General features: G+C 41.2%; 1 protein-coding gene across 5 annotated transcripts in view; it reads left to right on the top strand.

Moving 5' to 3' along the window:
• The window catches only part of LOC122551785 (protein FAM184B-like), a 194,201-nt gene that overhangs the window by 103,153 nt on the left and 69,769 nt on the right, over positions 1–21,279 (top strand). For all 5 annotated transcript variants that reach the window (XM_043694275.2, XM_043694284.2, XM_043694259.2 and 2 more), the window contains exons 2-3: positions 17,099–17,941; positions 19,927–20,062. In XM_043694275.2, coding sequence (XP_043550210.2) covers positions 17,099–17,941; positions 19,927–20,062 — 979 coding nt within the window. The remainder of the gene's footprint in view (positions 1–17,098; positions 17,942–19,926; positions 20,063–21,279) is intronic.

Below are 21,279 nucleotides of genomic sequence, written 5' to 3'. Positions count from 1 at the left end.
AACTGGAGCTAGTTGTACAGTGTCTATATAGAGTGTGCCTTGGAATCTGAAATTAGGTGGAGGATAAGAAGCCTGTGAAGAAGGTCTGCCCAGCGGGGGTCTCCAATATATTTACATTTTTTAAAAAAACCCTCTTGTTGAGTTTAGGGTGAAATAGATATGCTCTTTTCATAGAATCGTTGAAGGAACTTCTCATACAGTCAGATGTACAGCACAGAAAATATACCATTTGGTCCAACTTGTCCATGCCAATCAGATATCCCAAACTAATCTAGTCCCATTTGCCAGCACTTGGCCCATATCTCTCTGAACTCCTCCTATTCATATATCCATCCAGATCCCTTTTAAATATTGTAATTGTACCAGCCTCCACCACTTCCTCTGGCAGCTCATTCCTCCACGTGCACCACCCTCTGTGGAAAAAGTTCCCCTTGGGTCCCTTTTTACATCTTTCCCCTCTCACCATAAACCTATTCCCCTCGTTCTGGGCTCCTACCCCAAGGAAAAGACCTTGCCTATTTATCCTACCCATGGCCCCTCTTGATTTTATAAACCTCTATAAGGTCACCCCTCAGCCTCTGACGCTCCAGGGAAAACAGCCCCAGCTTACTCAGCCTCCCCCTATAGCTCAAGCCCTCCAACCATCCTTGTAAATCTTTTCTGAACCCTTTCAAGTTTCACAACATCTTCTGAAAGGAGGGAGACCAGAATTGCACACAGTATTCCAACAGTGGCCTAACTAATGCCCTGTGCAGCTGCAACATTACCTCCCAACTCCTATACGCAACACTCTGACCAATAAAAGAAAACATACCAAACGCCGCCTTCACTATCCTATCTACTGGCAACTCGACTTTCAAGGAGCATGAACCTGCACTCCAAGGTCTCTTTGTTCAGCAACACTCCCCAAGACCTTACTATTAAGTGTACAAGTCCTGTTCTGATTTGCCTTTCTAAAATGCAGCATCTCACATTTATCCACATTAAACTCCATCTGCCACTCAGCCCATTGGCCTATCTGATCAAGATCCCGTTATAATCTGAGGTAACCTTCTTCACTGTCCACTACACATCCAATTTTGGTGTCATCTGCAAACTTACTAACCATACCCCCTATGATCACATCAAAATCCTTTTATATAAATGAAAAACAGTGGACCCAGCACTGATCTTTGTGGCACACCATTGGTCACAGGCCTCCAGTCTGAAAGGCAACCCTCCACCACCACCCTCTCTCTTCTACCTTCGAGCCAGTCCTGTATTCAAATGGCTAGTGCTCCCTATATTCCATGAGATCTAACTAGTCTACCATGAGGAACCTTGTTGAACGCCTTACAGAAGTACCTACAGACCATAGCCGCTGCTCTACCCTCCTCAATCCTCTTTGTTACTATGGAAGAATCTCAATTATCTGAGTGAGATGGGCGGGCACTATTTCATTCAGATAATTGATTATTCAGATAATCGATTTTTAGCTTAAACAGGGAAAGCAGTTCTGATCTAACGCTGTGCTCTACTGGGGAATTTGTTTAAATCAATCATTTTAATGAGTCTGCCATTTAACCAAACTAATCTTTTTGCAGTCTGCAAATTACAGGTTAAAATGAGAAGAACTAAACCCTTACCATGAAATCCTAGCATTAAACAGGATCCCAAACAGCTTATACAATCGGCAGACCATTGACACTGTTTCTGGGAGTTCTGTCTCGCGATAGAAAGACAGAAGCCCCGCCTTGTACATGTGTTTACGTCTCGCCTTTTTTTTTAATGAACGGCTCGATAAAGTGCCGGGAATGCCCTGTAAGACATTTACTTTTGCAAAGGGCTGTGTAACAACCCTTACCTAAAATATATCCAGTCACTGCTGCTTGAGTTTCTTTGTTTTTGCCAGTCCGTTTTCACATGTTCTTCAGTACAGGTAAATCAAATACACTTACCTGTTTGATGTAACGTTTTTGCGGACCTTGAAATCATCTTCAGATAATCGAGGTTCCTCTGTACTTCAAAAAATTCAGTCAAGTTAGTAAGACATGATTTCCCAAGCACAAAGTCGTGTTGACTAACCCTAATCAGTCCTTGCCTTTCCAAATACATGTAAATCCTGTCCCTCAATTCCATCCAATAACTTGCCCACCACCTATAATTCTGTATTCCTGAGAAAATCTGCCAAGATTCTAGAGAGAATTGTAAAGATCAGTGATTTGACAAAACATTCCAGAACACTTGTGGACAGTCTTTGGAACATACTACATTGTCACCTTTTTGCTTCTGAGAATAAATCAAATGGCTAGAAGGTGTTTTATTTTCTTAGAAGTGCACTTCTGCAGAAAGAACTTTTTTTTCCAAAACTACTTTTCCAGAAGAATGGTTGTTTAAAGGTTGTTTAAAGGAATAAATATTAGACAATGAGGCATTGTTGAATGAATTCTTTTGATAAATCAATAGTTGCACTTCTTCTAGAAACCTGATTGCTGGACCCTTTTTATATATGGTATTTAATAAGTTGCTCTAGTAACTGAGAAATATGCCTTTATTTTAAGTTGTTACATATGGAGTAATGGAGCCAGAGCAACAGTGTTATCCTCTAGTCTTGCTTGCAACAGTACAAAGATGGAATGATTTCAGAATCAGTTAAAGAAAGAATAAACTTGTGTTTAATTGTAGCACCATCCAGACTCTTAGAATATTTCAAAAACATTTCATTCAACACAGAATAAACTTGTCACTATTGTTGAATTGACAAAATGGCAGCCACTTTGGCTTTGTGCTTGCTGTGCTCAAAGATTAATGAGATAAATGACCAAATAACCTGTTCTGGCATTGTCAGTTAGAGAGATTTTTTGGTGCTTTTCATGACTGCTGAATGACTCAAAGTGTATGAAGTAATTTTTAAAAATGTTGACCTTGTAAGATAGAAGCCTTTGAGACCAGTGTTTTACACACCAACAGATTCTATTTTTGCAAGTTGATTAGAGGATAAATATTGACCAGGACACTGGGGCTGACTCCTGTGCTCTTTTTCAGAATGCTAGCATGGGCTGTTTTCCATCCAGGACAGGCCTAAATAGAGGCTCAATGTAATATCTTGTGTAAAAGACAGCACCTGTAACATTGCAGTCCACCTGCAATCCTGAACAGGAGTAACATCCCTGGTTGTTTTTGTTTTGTGCTCAATCCTGGAAGGGAGTTGGAACTGGAACCTTATTTATCGATGACGGTACAACCAATGAGCCACAACTGACAAATCTTGAGAGAAAATATTGACTGGAACACTTTTTTTCAAATAAACTATGGGGCAATTTACTTTCACTTGAGAGGACAGACAGATTAAAACCTACCACTTCAAAGGAATCTGGCATCAGTGAAGGAAGGCACATAACTCAGAGCTGCAAGTAATGAGCACAAAGCAAAATATTAAGACCTTTTACATTTGAGAAACCGGCATCTGTAGGTTGTTGGCAACATGAAGGAAAATAGCTGTGCTGGTAATTCCTTCCTCCATAGGATCCACCTAGAACAGCAGAAGCAAGTTTTAAGGAATCCATAATCCCTGTAGTCAATATCTTTGCATCAATAGAACTCGTTTTAAAATATCAAATGTGCTTTCAGTATTGGTACAAAAGTGATATCAGAATCAAATATCACAAAAGTAACATTATCAACCATTTTATGAATCCAGTTTGACAGCTTATTTCTCCGTCTCAGCATTTACCCACCTCTGGGCAGCAGAATGGCCTAGTGGTTAGCACTGCTGCCTCACAGCACTAGGGACCCAGGTTTAATTCCACCCTCAGGCAGCTGATTGCCTGGAGTTTGCACCCTCTCCTGGTGTGTGTGTGTGTGTGTGTGTGTGTGTGTGGCGGGGGGGTTTACTTCTGCTACTGTTTCCTCCCACAGTCCAAAGATCTACAGGCTAGGTGGATTAGCCATTGGAACTGCAGGATTACAGGGGCGGGGTAGGGAGGGGGGTTAGGTCTGATTTAGATTACTTACAATGTGGAAACCGGCCCTTCGGCCCAACAAGTCCACACCAACCTGCCGAAGCGGAACCCACCCAGACCCATTCCCCTACACCTAACACTACGGGCAATTTAGCACAGCCAATTCACCTAACCTACACATTTTTGGACTGTGGGTGGAAACCGGAGCACCCGGAGGAAACCCACGCAGACACGGGGAGAATGTGCAAACTCCACACAGTTGGTTGCCTGAGGCAGGAATTGAACCCGGGTCTCTGGCACTGTGAGGCAGCAGTGCTAACCACTGTGCCGTCTGGTGGAGTACTTTTCAGAGGGTGGGTGTAGATGGGTCGAATGGCCTGCTTCAATGATTCTCAGCCAGACCTGGTCATTTGGCTGGGACTTGGGGCTACAACGCAGCATTAAGACCCTGTTATTTAAAAGTGATGAGCCCCATGCCCTGGCCATGGCTTTTTCTTCAGTCTATTTAGGTCAGTTGCACACCTTTCCTGACTCTCCAGCAAAAACAAGAAACTAATATCCACTCTCTTTTCATCTCCATCACATGTAAAGGTCACCCACAATGACAAAGTAGTAATAGTAATAACTGCCTCTGTTCCAGGTCCTGTTTTAGGTCCCTAAAACTATTCTGGTACAACTTGTTATAACCCTATAGTTACAGACAAACCAGAAGAACTGAATTTATTTTTCTTCTTATGATCATTTTAGTAATGAACACAATTTCACTTTTAGAACTTTGTACTTTGCTCAAATCCAAATCAATAAATTAAACATGAATTAGCAAGCAACTGGCTATTAATTAATAAATGACACAAATAGCAGATCCAGATATAGTTCACTGATTTACTGAGCAATCTATTTATGTGTATGACCCTAATTTCAGAGCACAATCTTTTGAAGCCTTGAACCTTCTCTAAGAGAATTCCAATTTTTTTTTATATATCAAGACTTTGTCTCTGATCCTCAGCTGTAAGCAGTTCCCAACAAGCTCCACAGGCAAGGTATTTACCAAAGTGATCATTGTTTGCAGAATCTTCATAACTGTGCTCACTGTTGTCTTAATGGTATAGAACTACCAGAAACACCTTTTATCCTAAATGAGATTGCTGCATTGTAGGGCCAATCCATTCCATTTAAAAAAAATTGTGGCATTCATAATAAATTTACCTTTGTCTTCCTGCTCACCTGTTTTCACTTGCGTTCCTGAGTGATCACTGGATGACTGGGTGAATTCCTCCGTGCCTCTTCCTAGTCTCAACAAGTTTTAGTTTCTCGGGAGCCCTGAAGTTTCTGTTTAGACTTCGGTCATGAAGTTCAGTTTGCTTTGAAGCCTGAAGTTTGTTTCCTTTTCAGGTAGAGTCTGACTCAAAAGAGCCATTGCAACCATCAGACACAAGTAATATTTTTGTCATGTTCCACAATTATACATATTGTATCTTACAAAATTATAAGGATTAATCAACAGCACATGTATGCAAGTGTGAGCATTATGTTTTAGAAATCAATTTGCATGAGCCACAACATCTTAAAGACAAATATGACTGAACAATAAAGGTCATACAAAAAGGAAAGGAGACTCTTGTGAAAGAAGACTGAAAGAAAATAAATCAACAGCAATCATGAGGTGGTCAAAGGTCTTCCAATTTCTTTTGGTTAAACCTGTCGAGAACAATATTACTAGCAATCTATCCAACTTCTCGGTCCTGGTTGTTAGTCAGTTTGCTCAGTTTGCTGGATGGCTGGCTTATGATAGAATGATGTCAACAACATTGATTCAATTCCTGTTTCAGCTGAAGTCACCAGAAGACTCCATTTTCTTCACCTCTCATGAGATATGCTGACCCCTCCATTAAACTCACCATTAATCATCCCTGTCTAATGAGAGAACAGCCAATGGTCCTATGGTAACGTTTAATGTAATGATATGGAACTTGAGAAATTCACAGTCATATCACTTTTTTTTGCCCCTCCGGATTAAACAATTTCTGCTTTGAAATTAGAGAGCAGACTGACACGAGCACTTTCTATAGTGCTTTTGTCAGTTGTTTCAATTGCAAAAACAGTTGCTGAGTCTATTCAGGTTTCAGCTCCTGATCTCCATTTTGTTGCATGTTCATCTGCTTGCGAACATGCATTTCATTTTTAGGAGAGTATGGTGCTGTTACAGACATACTATTTCATATTAAACCTAGGTCTTATTTGCTGTTTTCACTAATACTACTTTAAGCCTGCCTTCAAAGTTTAGACTGTTCGTTCCACCAGACCATTGGACAATGGATGGTATAGAGCTGTCACTAGATGTCAAACGTAACTTTAGGAAATACTCTAAGTCCTTGCTGGTAAATGATGGTCTATTATCTGTGACCAACACATCTGGGAGCCCATGCGTTGCAAAGATGTGCACAGTTTTCCAATTGTCGTCCTTGTGTTTGACGAATGAACACTATGCATGTCTAATCACTTTGAGTGGACATCCATAATGACTAAAAACATAGAGCCCATGAAAGGATCTACGTAGTCAACGTGTAACTGAGTCCACAGTTTACCTGGGCATTCCCATGAATGGGAGAGAGCTGTACCTCTTTTATCCTTGTTTGCACTCAACAGCATGGCTATGTCTGCATCCAATCCTGGCCACCAGACATAACTTCTTACCAACATCATCTTCAATTTGGAAATGCTTGGGTGACCTTAATGGAGTTCGGCCAGTATTTGGCAGCAACCTTTACTTGGGACAATCACTCTTGCTCCCCATTAGTAATATGCCATCCTTTTATGGTAACCTGGTTTGTCCAGGTCCAGAAAGGTTTCAATTCTGATTGTGGTGGTCCTTTTATTTCTTCCCTCCCGTCCCCACCCCTCCCCACCCCCCAATCACCATCAGCAATTTCAGGTATGAAAGGACTGGATCCTATTGCGTTTACAGTCTGATATTGTCAGTGAGTTGTAGAGTCTCAATGTCTGGCTATCTTGTCAATATCATATTGTTTGTGGGAACTTGCTGTGTACAATTTAGTAAATGCCTCATTGATTGCCGAGTGATGTTCTGTGTGGTGTCTGTGAAAGGTGGTGTAGAGATGCAAAAATGGCTTTCTTTACTCTTCAGAAATGCTCAGGATCACCAAGTGGCCGGAACCCCCAGCTACAGCATGACTATTCACAATTCAAAATTAGGTGGAAAAACTAATTTAGTGAAAGCAAAAGATAAATGTTGTGAACAGAATGTGTGTGATCTGTACAAAATTTTCAATAATATGTAAAGTCTGAACATCCTCAGGGAGAATGGAGGGAAGAGCACTGCTACTGATCTCCGTGTATCTGAGAAAGTGGTAAAATAAGTTAAGTTCTTAGTATTGATTACATTCAGAAACCTCTTCTGGAAAGATTGCATGTGGGAATTAGATGACGATAAGATCAGAATTGGCTAAGATATGCCAGCAACAATGCAGTTGTATCACTCTTGTCTTGGTTCATTTGAAGAACAGCAATTTGGTTAAGGTACTGGGACTGGCGTTCATGTTGTCAACTGTACAAGTCAGTCCAGAAAACCAGCTCTGTCAAAAAAAATTACAACAATCATCAAAAATTACACATGTGGATTAAGTGAAGGTTTTTGCAAATTACATCCAAGAATATTCCAGAAAATATTTTTAACTTTTCCATATGCACCTGTCTGATATCAATCTGATGGTTTGAATGTTAAAGACAACGTGATTGCATGCTAAAGTTTACATAGCATCTAATTTCAATTTGTTTGTGGAAACTAGCTAAACATAGCCAGAAATGTGACTGACTCTACAGAATAATTAAAATAGACCACTGGAAACTGGGTATGTTCTCAGTCTGGTCACTGCCCTGTTGAATGAGCAGCCTAACTTTAAGAAAAGTTAAAGTTCAAATAGACGGCAAAGCCTTATCTAAGAACATGTTAGGTTTATGAGGAATGGTTTATATATGTGCCTGTTAGACAGTAGTTTTATCAAAAGAGCATAAGAAAACAAAATAACAAAAACAGTTTCCCCACTATGCAGGTTCATGCTCTCGATTAAGGCAGAAAACCATTTTACTCACTGCTCATTTGTCCAGATTCTTCTTAATTGACCTAAATCAATTAATTTGCTTTTAAAATGCTTCAGTGATTTAAGTAGCCTATTCCTTGATGATCTTTGTTTATATCAAAAGACAAGAGCTCAATCAACAGATACAAAACTGGAAAAATGCCTTGAAGTCTGGCAGCATTTATTGAGAACAGAAGTTAGTCAATGTGTAAGACGCAATGTGTCAGGGTTCCAACACCTAAAATATTAAGCGCTATCTATAATAGTTGCTGCCAAACTTTTTTTGTTTCAGATTTCCAACATCTGCAGTATGTTGTTTTGTATTCAGCAATATTTGAATGATTTTGTTTTCAGCTTGGAGTAAAGCTCTGATATTACAGAACAAACTTTACACTGAACTTACTAAAGACTAAAGTCTCATCTCCCAAATCGCTCATGTGACACTCATTTGACAATTGTGGAATGAAAGCTTTAGGTGAGTATTTCCACCATAGAAGGCTCAATTTAAAAAAAAAAACTTCTTACCTGCATTGCGAATGTTACTGACAAGGCCAGCATTTCTTACCCATACTTAATTGCTTGTGAGAAGGTGACCCTGAACTGTGGTTGAACCCCTGCACTCCATGTGGCGTAGATACATTTCCAGTGCTGTTTGGAAGACAATTGCAAGTGGCTGGAGTTACCAACCATCTGTTCCCTTCACCTTTTTCAGGTGTCAGAGGTTTCTGATTTGCAATGTACTGTCAAAGGAATCTTAGTGATTTGCTGAAGTGCTGCTTGTAGATAGTACACCCTGCTGCTTCTGGACTTGTGGTGGAGGGAGTTAGTATTTAAGGTGATGATACTGTGCCCTTGCCATCCTTGGTGCTTCCTCCAAATTGCGTTCCAGCTTGTCCTTTCACAGGGTTGAAATTTAAATGCAATTAGCCAGGAATGAGGCATCTCCCTCATAAGGTAGATGGGAAGTATATATTTCTAACGCCGTGTAGCAGCCACAAAGATCTCCCAATACTAGGGAAGTGGCTCAGCTACGAATTTGCCCAGGGATGAGTTCTCAAATCTTGTCATCAGTCAAGGGAAAGGAATGTTGTAAGCAACCTTCAAGTGTCTAATATTCATCCCAGGGTCTGAGGTTGGTGTCCTTTCCACATCTGTGGAGGTCCTTTTTGGAGACCATTTTTTTCATGGGGAAAACAAATAGTTCATGAAAACCGAAAGACTTTTTGGACATAACACAAGCCCTGATCCTTGGGTGGCCATTGAAAGGGACATGTCAATGGGATACAGAGCCAGATTAGTGTTTGTTTGTGGTGAGTTGGAGTTGTTGTTTTGCATGTAGTTATTGTAATGTTACCAATTGTTCATAACTAATTAAAGTGCTCAACCTATCGAACTATGAGCTAAACGCAGAATCTTCGAAGTCTAAGTACTATCTAATCTGGCTAATTTATTGGTGTAGCCCTTTCTCCAGATTGAATCTCAATGATGAACAATGCCCATTATCATTATTTACCACTTCTCATAACATTGAGGGCTGGTAGCAGGCCTGGGGTAGTCGTATCAATCTACGCTGGGTGTCCTTCCACTGTCAATGAGCAATATAAAAACTCTGGAAAATGCACTCATGCAATGTTTCAAAATGAGCCAGAGACCGTGGTCTCTTACATACTCCTGCTGTTGTAATGTTGCTGTGTCTTTCTTTCTTACCTTTAACTCTGATTTTTTTTTTCAGATAGAGATGACGAATGTGTGATTGAAATAAAATAGCCTTCAGTAACTTTCTGTCCATTCATTCTTGCACTCATTATGCTTTACTTACCACTCTGTGGCCCCTACCCAGTTGTCTACTTACCTCTGCATGCCTATTGTTGCACCTTTCCTCACTTAACCACATTGCAATGATGTTCCCCTTGCTCACCCTTACCACTTCATTCAATTTCAGTTGTTTTGCTCAAATTCCCTAAAGTAGTTGGTAAGAGACAAGAAACCACACTTATATTCAGCTTGCTTCTGCTTTTCCCTGCCCTATTCACACGTCTTCATATCTGCTTTGCTTAAAGAAGCCCTGTTTACATTCAGATACATTTTTTTTTCCAAAAAATTAAATCAAATCACAATGTGCAAAGGAAGGGGCGTTCTCTCTATCACTGTTCAGTTCCTATGTCACACTATCTCATTATCTACTTGGCTTCATGGCTTCAAACCTCTTTTGCAAACAAACAAACACAAACTAGCTATACTCTTGGTAAAAGGACAGGATATTCACAGGAATTGTGATAGTATATAGAAGTCACTGTCTGAAAGGGTGATAGAGGTGGGAACCGTTGCAACATTTAAGAAATATTAAATGAACACTTGAAATGTCATAGTACACAAGGCAATGAGCCTCATACGAGAAACTGGGACTAGAAAAAAATGGATGATGATGACTGGCATTGACACTTATGGACCAGGCCAGACCCCCTCAATATATTCCAAGAAGGTAGTTGAGTCTCTAACTACTTATTTTAAAAGCAAATGTGAAGCTGGTCAAACCACTTGGCTTTGAGCAAAACAGAATTTATTTAAACACTACAGTTTAAACACGAACAAAAGGAAAATGAATTTAGAGTAACTTCACTATTTGAAAACCCAACCAACTCGATACTGCAACTTAACTAAGGAGCTGTTCCAATTCCTGTAACATCCGTAAACACAAAAGGTAAATTCTAAATCTGGTTCTTACAGGCCAGAGAGATTTCAGAGAGAGAAGTCAGTAAGGGATTACCTGCTGAAGCTTGGAACCTTTCTCTGGACTACAGCAGCTTCTGACTGTTAGAAGTAAAAAAAAATCTAGAAAAAAACGTGAACTGGGAGAACTGTCCACTCCCCTACCATTGTTAATCTGGGCTCTTTCCCAGGCATTTTGGCGGCTCTGCCTTTACGACCTCTTTTTAAAAAAAAAGACAAAATAACTTTATTAAAGGGGCAACATTGTCACAACGAAATGGGTTGAAATGTTTCATGCCATACTGTAATATCCCATGACTTTATGACTGCATATTCCCCTTAGACTTTGAGACATGACCACTCGGATGACGCACGCACGCACGTGTGCGCGCACACAGTTTGCTGAGAACGATATACAACTGTTTTTCAGAAAAATGTCCACCCTATTAACTGATTAAGACTGCCTGGCCCTGTGTATACTCTGTACTTCAAGGGAAGGCAGGCCTATAGGCAGTATTTAAGGTGTGGCTTAAAGAGCAAGGCAAAACAAAGAAGGCGTGCTGGGAGCATGTGTGTATACGCAAAGTGAGTGCTAAAAAGGCAAGCAAGCAGTCTGGTCCAGTCCATGAGTGGAGTACCTGTCCTGCATGCAATGTATCTTTGCAACAGTTTTCTGATGAGAGGTGCCAGTGTAATGCGAAGTACAACAATAATGTGCAGAAGTATGCTGTGGATCCAAGTTGTGCCATGATGTGGAAATGTTGGCATATGCCAGGTACCAGTATCGATGTTCATGGAGGTACATGTGGCATTGCCAATGGAATATGCCCTCATGTGTTAGTGCCAGATATCCAAGATGATGGTCTGAAGCAGCAGGGGTTGAGATGAGTCATCAGGTGTCTGCTCTGACTTTCATAGCAGGAAATCTCAGCTTCTAATTTCTGTGTGGTGGGTGAATGAATTGGGAATTCATATTGATGAGGCAAAGTTGATAAATGTGGGTGATAATAGGTGATAATCTGAATTAGTGGATGTCTTCCCTCGCACTAACCAGAATCTCATCTCCACACCTGGGACTTATTTGGAAATTTGACTTTTTGGTCTTTACACTGAGAAAGACTTTGCTTAATATCATGTGCACCCCTCTCTTGTCATAGCCCACATCATTTAGCACCAGCAAGGATTCTGCCCATGGATCCTTTTTGAAACCGAGCAGCTATGTCTCAGGTTGTGCACCTGTTGAAGCAATGCTTTTGAGTTCTAAAACTTTAGAAAACTTGATAAAGGTTGAGGGTGTGGGGGAGGTGGGGGGAGTGCATGAGAGAGCGTACACAAGTGAGAGTGTGCAATAGTAGTGGGAGGGAAAGATTGACACAGCTGAAGACAGAAAAGGGAGATGAAGATTTTCTATATTCATGGTCAGTTAGTGGTAGGACAACTGGAATAATGTTGAATAAAAGAGAGAGATACTGTCAGTGTTTCATTTTGCATTCATCAGGACAGCATCGGAAACACATTGTTAGAGACATAAAAATTAGAGCAGGAATAGGCCATTCAGCACATTGATCTTGCTGCACCATCCATTATGATGATGGCTGATCATTGAGCTCAACATCCAATTCTCACTTTCTTAAGAGAGGCTATAAGCAGCAGCCTGGGAACTATGGACCTATGAGTCTGACCTCATTGGTGGATAAATTGTTGGAGGTGATTTGGAAAGATGAGACTTACATTTATAGAGGCAAGGAATGATTAGGGAGAGTCAGCATGGTTTTGTTTGAGGGAAGTCATACTTCACAAGCTTCATTAAGTTTTTTGAGGGAGTAACCAAAAGGATTGATGATGACCGAGCAGTAGATGTGTTTACTTGGTCTTTAGTAAAGACTTTGATAAGATTTCACATAGTAGACTAATTAATGAAGTTAGATCATACGGGATTAGGGTGAGCTTGCCAATTGGATACAAAATTGGGTTGCTATTACGGTATGTGTCCCTCGTCTAAAGGGAAAAGCTTTTTCCTGTTGTTAGGATTAATATTAATAATAATGCATACCAACTTATCTATGACCCTCAATTTTGAGTAGTGTTCAGTCAAGTCCAGGGAAACTCCTTTCACTCTGGTGGTCTCACTGGAGTAAGTCAAAGACCGCCATCAATGTCAGCCTAGGAGCTTGGACATGGTCAGGGGGACCAGTACCTCTGCAGACGAAGAAGTAGACCATGGTCAGCCTCGATATTAGTGCACCCAGCCTAGGAAGACAATCAGGAAGCTTCACAGAAATGGTTGTACAATCATGTGTCTGGTTTCTCATCATTCAGCAAAGTCATTCATGGGGTTGGTAGATCAATTCCAATAGCAATTCCTCTGCTCACCAGGTCCTTTTTTTCCTTTTTCCTTTTTTTTTCTTTGCAGCAGGTTTTCTATTACACCCCAACTTTTAACTACTTAATCTACCGAGCCATACCTGGAGAATGAAGGTAACACAAAGGGAGACATGTTGTGGCCAGGGAACGGGGTGCAGCAGGCCAAGTCATGGGGACTGAGGCCTGGAGCAGAGTGAGTTGCGGGGGCTGAGGCCACATGTGGAAGCAGAGTGGCTTCGTATTCTGAAGCCCAGCGGGCATGGACTCACATTAGAAAAGGACTAGAACTGGTATACTTAGACAATTTATATTCTCATTCTGAACTTTTAAACTCTGTATTCCCACACAAATCTATTTTCTTTTTACTACTTCAATTCTGTGACCACACTTGAAGTACCCTGTACCTAAGATGGCGTCGAGAGGTGATATTACAAACTTTTACAGCACTCATTCAAGTGAACTTGACAATAAAGGCTATTCCATTCTATTCTGTGCTATGGTGAGACCTGGGGGTCCATAAAAGGGTCATAAAACATCAAGGAGGGTAGGTTCATTGGGGGCCACTGTTATGAGAGGGCAGCTGGGAATCTCCATTTTGGGGGTTTGATTCTGAATGCTGGGATGTAAAGGGAATTACAATACTGAATGGGGGCATTCCATAAAGAAGTGGGGAGATATGATCTAATATGGGACAAAGGGATCATGAGGAGGAGGGGGTTATCAAGTATTAGCAGCACCCTGGCTTCCATGGGTGAGGTATTTATTTAATATGCCTGGCGTTTAGTGGGGGACTATGGCAATTTGGCCAAATAAAGACATTGACTGACAGATTTGGTGGGGAAATGGGAAGTTCAAATTCAATGATGTTGACTGTGAGGATAATCAGGATATGAATGTGAGGGAGGATCTTCAATTTTGAGCAATGTGAGGCCATTCAAAGGGTAACATCGCTGCACAGATACTCATATACACTGAAACAGAAACATAGCTGCGATTCACACACTTGGCGAACATTAGCCTGCTGAGTGTGGTTCTGATCCTTGCCCCAAACTCCCCTGACCATATCATGCAATGTAATAAGGTATTCAATGCCTGTGAGACAGTGGCTCTGTTTGCCAACCTGGAGCATGGTTAGCAATCACCTGCCATTTATCCATAACCTACACGTGGTGCAGGAGCTGCTTACTTCACACCTTAAAACATCATGGAGTACTAAGTAAAAAGTGGGTATGTGTTTCCACAAGGGGAAACATGTTTAGATGGACGTCTCATCCACGTCACATACATGTCTTCAGAATGTCGTCTTTCTTTTTCTCTCACTATGTCATTGTATTTCAGGCTTCTGCAGCCTGTTCTACAGAAGTGGTTGGCCCTCATGCTTTAGTCAGATGAACCCAAGGGCATTTGTGCCCAGAGAGTCTAGCTATGTTGAGTGTGCCCTGCCCAGAGGCACCTCTGATTCACACAGGACTGAGGGTGTCAGGAAGGGTGAAGGTGGAAGGTTTGGCCACCTACATCCCAGATTATCCTGAGAGGAGACTTAGGGAGGGGGGATGGTCTCTGTGTGGCTCCTCCTTCATCTGGTGCCTACTGGCCTCATCCTGTCACCTTGAGGACAGGGCACCTGACGTGAGGTTAAGATCTCTCACTCTGCTGCCATGTGGTTGATGTTGAACACCAATGGCTAGGATGTGGAGGTGCCGATGTTGGACTGAGGTGGACAAAGTTTAAAAATCACACCATACCAGGCTGTAGTCCAACAGGTTTATTCAGAAGTCCTAGCTTTCGGAGTGCTGCTTCATCAGGTAGCTGTGGACCTATGATTCTGCCCCCCAGTTACTGATGAAGGAGCAAATTTCTAAAAGCTAGTCCTTCTAGATAAACCTGTCAGACTGTAGCCTGGTGTTGTGTGATTTTAAAGCAATGGCTAGGGATTTGCTCATATCCAGCAGACTGAGGATGCTGGACTTGCCTCTGGGCTCTCCACTGTACTTCACAGCCAATCAATGGAGACAGACAGGCAATCACATGCTTGAGGGCAGCAGGGTCCTAGCCAGGTTGTTGCAGTCCTGCAATATTTGTCAGATTGCACAGGGCCCCTGACAAACATGCCTTCTATTCCTGTGTCATGCATTTGTATAAAGTCCCAATTTGTCAACACCATGGGGTTCTCTCCTGTATGCGGCTGACCAAGTGCAGAGACTTTGCACCCCACCAGTCAGGCTCTGATTAAGCTGAAAGTGTGTGGCACACAAATGTTAATGTTGGTACAAGTGGAGCATAGTTAGGTGTCCTGAGTGAGTGAGGGTAGGTAAGAGGTGCGTTTGGACAATTGTGTGAGAAAATTCACTTGGCCTAATGGTGAGAAGCCCTCCATGGATCTTGATGAAAATGGCACTTAGCCAAACTATGGGAAGATTCAGTCCTCAGTACGAACTTTACATCCACAGGAATTTGAATGTTTTCTGTGTTGTGTTCCAAGCTGATTAGAAGAAGTTATGGGAAAGTTTGCTATTAATGATAGAATAGTACTCAGAATCCCTACAGTGTGGAAACAGGCCATTGGCCCAACTCGTCCACAAGGACCCTCAGAGTATTCCACCCAGACTCATTCCCCTACCCTGTTGCATTTTTATATTTTCTCTGACTAATGCTCCTAACCTAGAGGTCCCTGAACACCATGGTCAATTTAGCATGGCCAATTCACCTGACCTGCACATCTTTGGACTGTGGGAGGAAACCAGAGCACCCAGAGGAAACCCATGCAAACCCGGGGAGAATGTGCAAACACAACACAGATAGTTGCCCGAGGATAGAATCTAACCTGGGTCCCTGACACTGTGAGGCAGCAGTACTAACCACTGAGCCACCTCACTGCCAAACTGACAAATAGCCCCATACTGAGTAATGCTGGAACATTTAGGTGTGCTGCACATGCTCAGATCGAACAATGTCAACCTAAGCAACTGATACTGCTACAGGCAAGACTAAAGCAAGGTTTTGTGAGAGGCTGTGACTTTTTAAGTGTCAGACAAAAGATATTACAGTGGATAACTTCAGCTTCTTGCAAACTGAGTCATTTTTCAGATGAAATGTTAATCTGAGGTCACATAATAATCTTCTTCAGCTTCATATTTACCTGTAGAAGAACCTTTCAGTTTTTCCTCTGAAAAGAAAAATAGAAATTTATCGTGGTCAACTTCCTCCTCCAACTAACATCGCCAAAAAACATAGGTTGCTTGGTCATTTTTTTTTGTGAGACCTTGCTTTGTATAAATTTGCCATTGTAATTTTCTACACAAAAACAATAGTTTGTTTGTAACGTGCTCTGCATTATTCTCAAGCCATAACAAGGTGCCCCCTGAATGTATGCTCCTCCACCCATTATAATGGAAGCTTATTGTGTACTCATACATTTCTTGAAGAGAGCTGTCAAAGCCCTACACCATCTGAAACAAATCTGTTTTGCTTTTACTAGGGCTGCTTCTGTAATTGAACACTTGGCGATAAAATTGCAGACAGTGCGAGTTGAGATATTGCTGGCCGACACGCTGGTGTTTTCCACTCCAGTGGGCAGATAATTTAAGGCTAAAAGCCTGCAGCTTTATCACCTGTACTCCCTTTGAGCTGACAGTGCCCAGACACACAATCAGCTCTGTAAACTACATCATGTCGTACTGGAGTGAACTCAAACTTGAGATGTGATTTGTGCTCGAGGAAACTTTTTTTTTCAAACTGTCAGAGTTACACAACTAAATTGGAGTTCACTCAGGATTCATAGTTATGGATTTTCCTTAACCATCTGTTATCATTCAACAACAGAATTCCAACCAGCCAACACTTTGGATCATTTCAAGCAACCCAGCATCAGAACCTTGGGTTCCACTTTTCAGCTTTTGACAGTAGCACATGCGCAACATAATTTCAGATCTCTGCTGCCATGTTATTTTGAACCACTAAGCATGTTTTCTTCTATGTTCTTCATAGGTCATCTATGCACTAAATGCCAAAAGTGATGAGCATGAAGTTTCCCTACAAGCTGTTAAGGAAGCTCACCAGGAGGAGATCCAGCACATCATCGCTGAAACACGAGGGAAGATCTTGCAGTACAAAAGCAGAATGGGAGAAGAGATGGACTTGCGGCATCAAATTCAAACCCTTGAAAACAGCCTGCAGAAGCACAAGAAATGCAAGGAAGAAGTGTTGGCGGACTTTGAGATGTACAAGCAGCAGGTGGTCGAGCGCGAAAAGAATATGGAGAGAGAACATACAGAAAAGATAATGGCATTGTCCAAGGAGATGCTTGACATAAAGAAGGAATTTGAGAGCAATCTCCAACACTTCATGGATGTTCAACACCGATTAGAACAAGATAAACAGTCAGCAATAACTGAGATGGTGAAAGTAAACCAAGAGTCTGAAAACCTTCAAGAAAAATGCAAAACATTAAAGGGCTGTTTTGATGAAAAAATAAAATTAGAAGCAAAGCACAAAGTGGAAATTCAAAATTTGAATCAAGAGTTAGAAATCCTAAAACTTGAGAAAAAGAGGTTAACTACAGACTTTGAGAAAAAGGTGAATAAGCTACAAGCCTCACATCAAAAGGAACTGGAAACGTTGAAAAAAGCATTACAGCTCTCAGTGACCGAGACACTGAAACAATGGCAAATAGAACAAAAAAAGAATCTTCAAGCTCAAGAAGCAGCCTTACAACTAAAGTTGAAAAAATTGGAGAGTGACATGGAAGTCAAGTGTCAAATGATGAATGAGTTCAAAAACCAAAGTCACAAATTACAGGAATTGCTGAACAATGCACAGGTCAGAATTCAGGTAAGAATGTTAGTTGAAGTGTTTCAGCTGTGTACAACATCTATAGCAGTATTCATTTGGCCAATGGTAAATAATAATACATTTTATGTCGTGAAGATTGATACCTGTGTCATGGAATGAGATTATTGCCACACCATCAATGTATTAAAACATATTCTGTGGATGATTTTGGGCCAGTTTCTTTATGACCGTTTGTGCAGTCCATCTCTTTGTGATCAGGAAGATTCTGATGGTCATCACATTACCCTGTAGGTGGCACGAAGAGAAAATCTGAAAGGGGTTTTCCAAAAACAGTTGATAAGGTTCCACAACACAAAATAAGAGCATATGGTTTGGTGGGTAACATAATAGCATGGAGAGGGGATTGGTTAGTGAACAAGAAGCAGTGAGTCCAGATAGTAGTTGTAGCTGGTAGTTGTAACTATTGAAGACCCGGGGAACCCCCGTGCAAGTGCTGTTTTATATTCACAACTTGTATTTGATCCCTGCATCAAGTCATTCATATATGTCGCTAAGTCTGATGACACTACACTCTGAGCATAACTTGTGAAGAGGACAAAAGGATTTTTGTAAAGGGATATGGATAGGTTAAGGAAGTGGACACAAATTTAGTTGGTGGAAGATAGTGTTGGAAAACATAGACGTGTCCATTTTATCTGCGTGAATAGAAAAGCAGTATAATATTTAAATGGTGAGAGACTATAGAACTCTGCTACAGAGGGTTCTGGGTATCCTGGTGTATAAATCACAAAATGTTAGCGTGCTGGTGAAGCAAATGATTAGAAAGACAAATGGAACCTTGTCATTTATTGCAAGGGGAACGGAGTACGGTGTTTGTGAGGTGGGGGGAATGCTTTGCACCTGGGTATTGGTGAGACCATATCCAGTGTATGGTATACAAAACTGTTTAAGAAAGGACATAATAACATTAAAAGTAGTTAGAAGAAGATTCACTGAATTGAGTCCCAGGAAGAATGGGTTGTCTTATTCAAAAAGATTGGACAGATGAGCCTGTATTCATTAGAGTTTTGAAGAATGGGAAGTGATCTTTTTGAAACATAACACACTTGGAAGGTGCTGACAGGATGTTTCACAATGTGGGAGGGATTTGACCTAGCAGACAAAGTTTAAAAATAAGTGCTGTCCCATTTGAGATGGAGATGTAGCGAATACAGTAGCACCTCGACATACGAACAAACCCGTTCACGAACAAATCTGATTACGAACAGGATTGTACGTAAAATTTTGCTTCGACATACGTACGAAATTCAAGGTACGGACGAAGGTACCAATGCAAAAAGCCTGTGTGCGACCACATGGTTTCATTGTTCTGCTTTGCTACGCGCTTGTTGAACGCAAAAGCTCTCTGGGCCCCGCGTGATCTCATTCAGTTCGTCTTTGGCATGTGCGCTGTGAACAGCATTCGTTGCTACGTCCAAGCATTCTTACGCTATCCGAACAATGGGAAAAATTGATTCAGTTCGCAAACTTTTCGAACCGGGTCCCGGAATGGATTAAGTTCGTAAGTCGAGGGGCTACTGTATATTTTCTTTCAGAGGGTAGTTAATCTGTGGTATTCTCTTCAAAGGAGTGCATGGAGAATCCTTTAGAAGTTTTTTGGTAATCAAGAATCCAGCTCCGCCATGGAAGTCAAATGGAGTAGATGATGAAACAGAAAAAGAGTTGAGGTCACCATCAGATCAGCTTTGGACTCTAGGAACTGAGTGCTCATATCTTGTTCCTAATTTACATATTGTATGTATAAATAGTGTTTGAAAGATGAGTACAGTCACTTATTCTACAAAAAAATCTCAGCTTAACATTGTGTAAACCTTCATAATATATTGCCAAATAAATATTTAAATATATAGGGAAGGAAAAATGCATAGACTCAAAAACAACTAATTATGGTAATTATACTAGGGCTGGTCAATTTCCAGCATGTTGGTATTCTTCCAATAACAAGACCTTTCTCTACATCTTAGGATTTGGAAAAACAGCTTCAAAAGGCAGAGAAGAAATTGACGACATCAAATCTAAAACTACAAAAGATGGAAGATGAAGCTGAGCTCTTGAGGGAGAGACTATTAGTGCAGGAAGCTGAAATACTGCATAAAACCGGTAGGATTACGTTGTCAGTTACACTCCGAGCACATCAAGAAGTTGGTGGCGTGACACCATGGACTTTAAGCCATTCCCCCACCAAGAACTTTGAAAGCAGGAAGGCATATTAAATCCAAGGGCTGGACTAGCCATCATGTACTTGCCTACTCCTGCCCTTGCCATTAATTTTACCAACAGCAAAGGTAACATAAAGTGGCCTGCCTTTTAATGGGCCAGCTGACCACTTTAACTAGTGGTGAGAAAGGCCTATACCAAGTCCGGCAGTTCTCCCACTTCAGGAGGTTCATGGGCAGGGAGCAGTGGTCACCATGGGTACTGCACTTGGGGTGGTGATGGGTCACAATTAAGTGTTTGCAGTTCAGCCTGGGGGCACGGAGGAGGTTAATGAAGGGGTTTACAAACTGGGGGAAGGGATATTCCTGGGTGGGGATGACTGGCAAGTAGGACTAATAATGAGGCTTGTGCCCAGTTAAGCAATGAACATGCTGATTAAATCCAGGAAGGTCAGAAAGTAAGTTGTGAGGCGATAACAAAGTATACAAGTCGATAAGGAGAGTGCTCAAACATTTAATATGTAAGAAAGTGGAAGGTTGGTGACTTTGGTAAGAAGACTAGAAAACCCCATGTTTATATGTGGACAGGTGTATAAATAAAGAGAACAAGTAAGCTGCTCCACCTCTTGAGCCTGCCTTGCCATTCAATATGATCATGGCTGAACTGTTTGTGTTTTGAATTCCACATTCCCATCTATTCCCAATAATGTTTGATTTCCATTGACTTAGCAAAACTCTATCTGCTTTAAAAATATTCAACAACCTGGGCTGCAATGTCCTACAACTGTCAAAGAAACAATTTATCCTCCACTCTCTCCTATAATGGTGATGAATAATTTTAAAACCGTGCACTTTTCTAAACTCCATTGCAAAAGAGCACAGCTTGTGGAACCTTTCCCTGTAAGGCAACCTGCTGATTTTATACATCAATGTAGTAGATCCCCTCCTGAAGTGGAGAGACCAAAACTGTGCATGTTGCCCGACATGTGCTATCACCACTGCTCTGAAACTGAAACATAACATCCTTTTGTGTTCAATTCATGAGGAATTGAAGGATAACATTCCATTAGCTGCCTTCATTTAAAGCAAATACAGCATATTCTGGAAATCCAAAATGAAATCAAAATGCTGGAGAAACTAGCAGGTCTGGCAGCATCTATG

This window comes from Chiloscyllium plagiosum, unplaced genomic scaffold (assembly GCF_037043375.1).
Source record: "Chiloscyllium plagiosum isolate Xiang-an unplaced genomic scaffold, Cpla_swu_hap1 HiC_scaffold_1, whole genome shotgun sequence".
Classification (NCBI taxonomy): domain Eukaryota; kingdom Metazoa; phylum Chordata; class Chondrichthyes; order Orectolobiformes; family Hemiscylliidae; genus Chiloscyllium; species Chiloscyllium plagiosum.
Note: the sequence above shows the minus strand (reverse complement) of the source record. Positions and strands in the feature narration are given on the sequence as shown.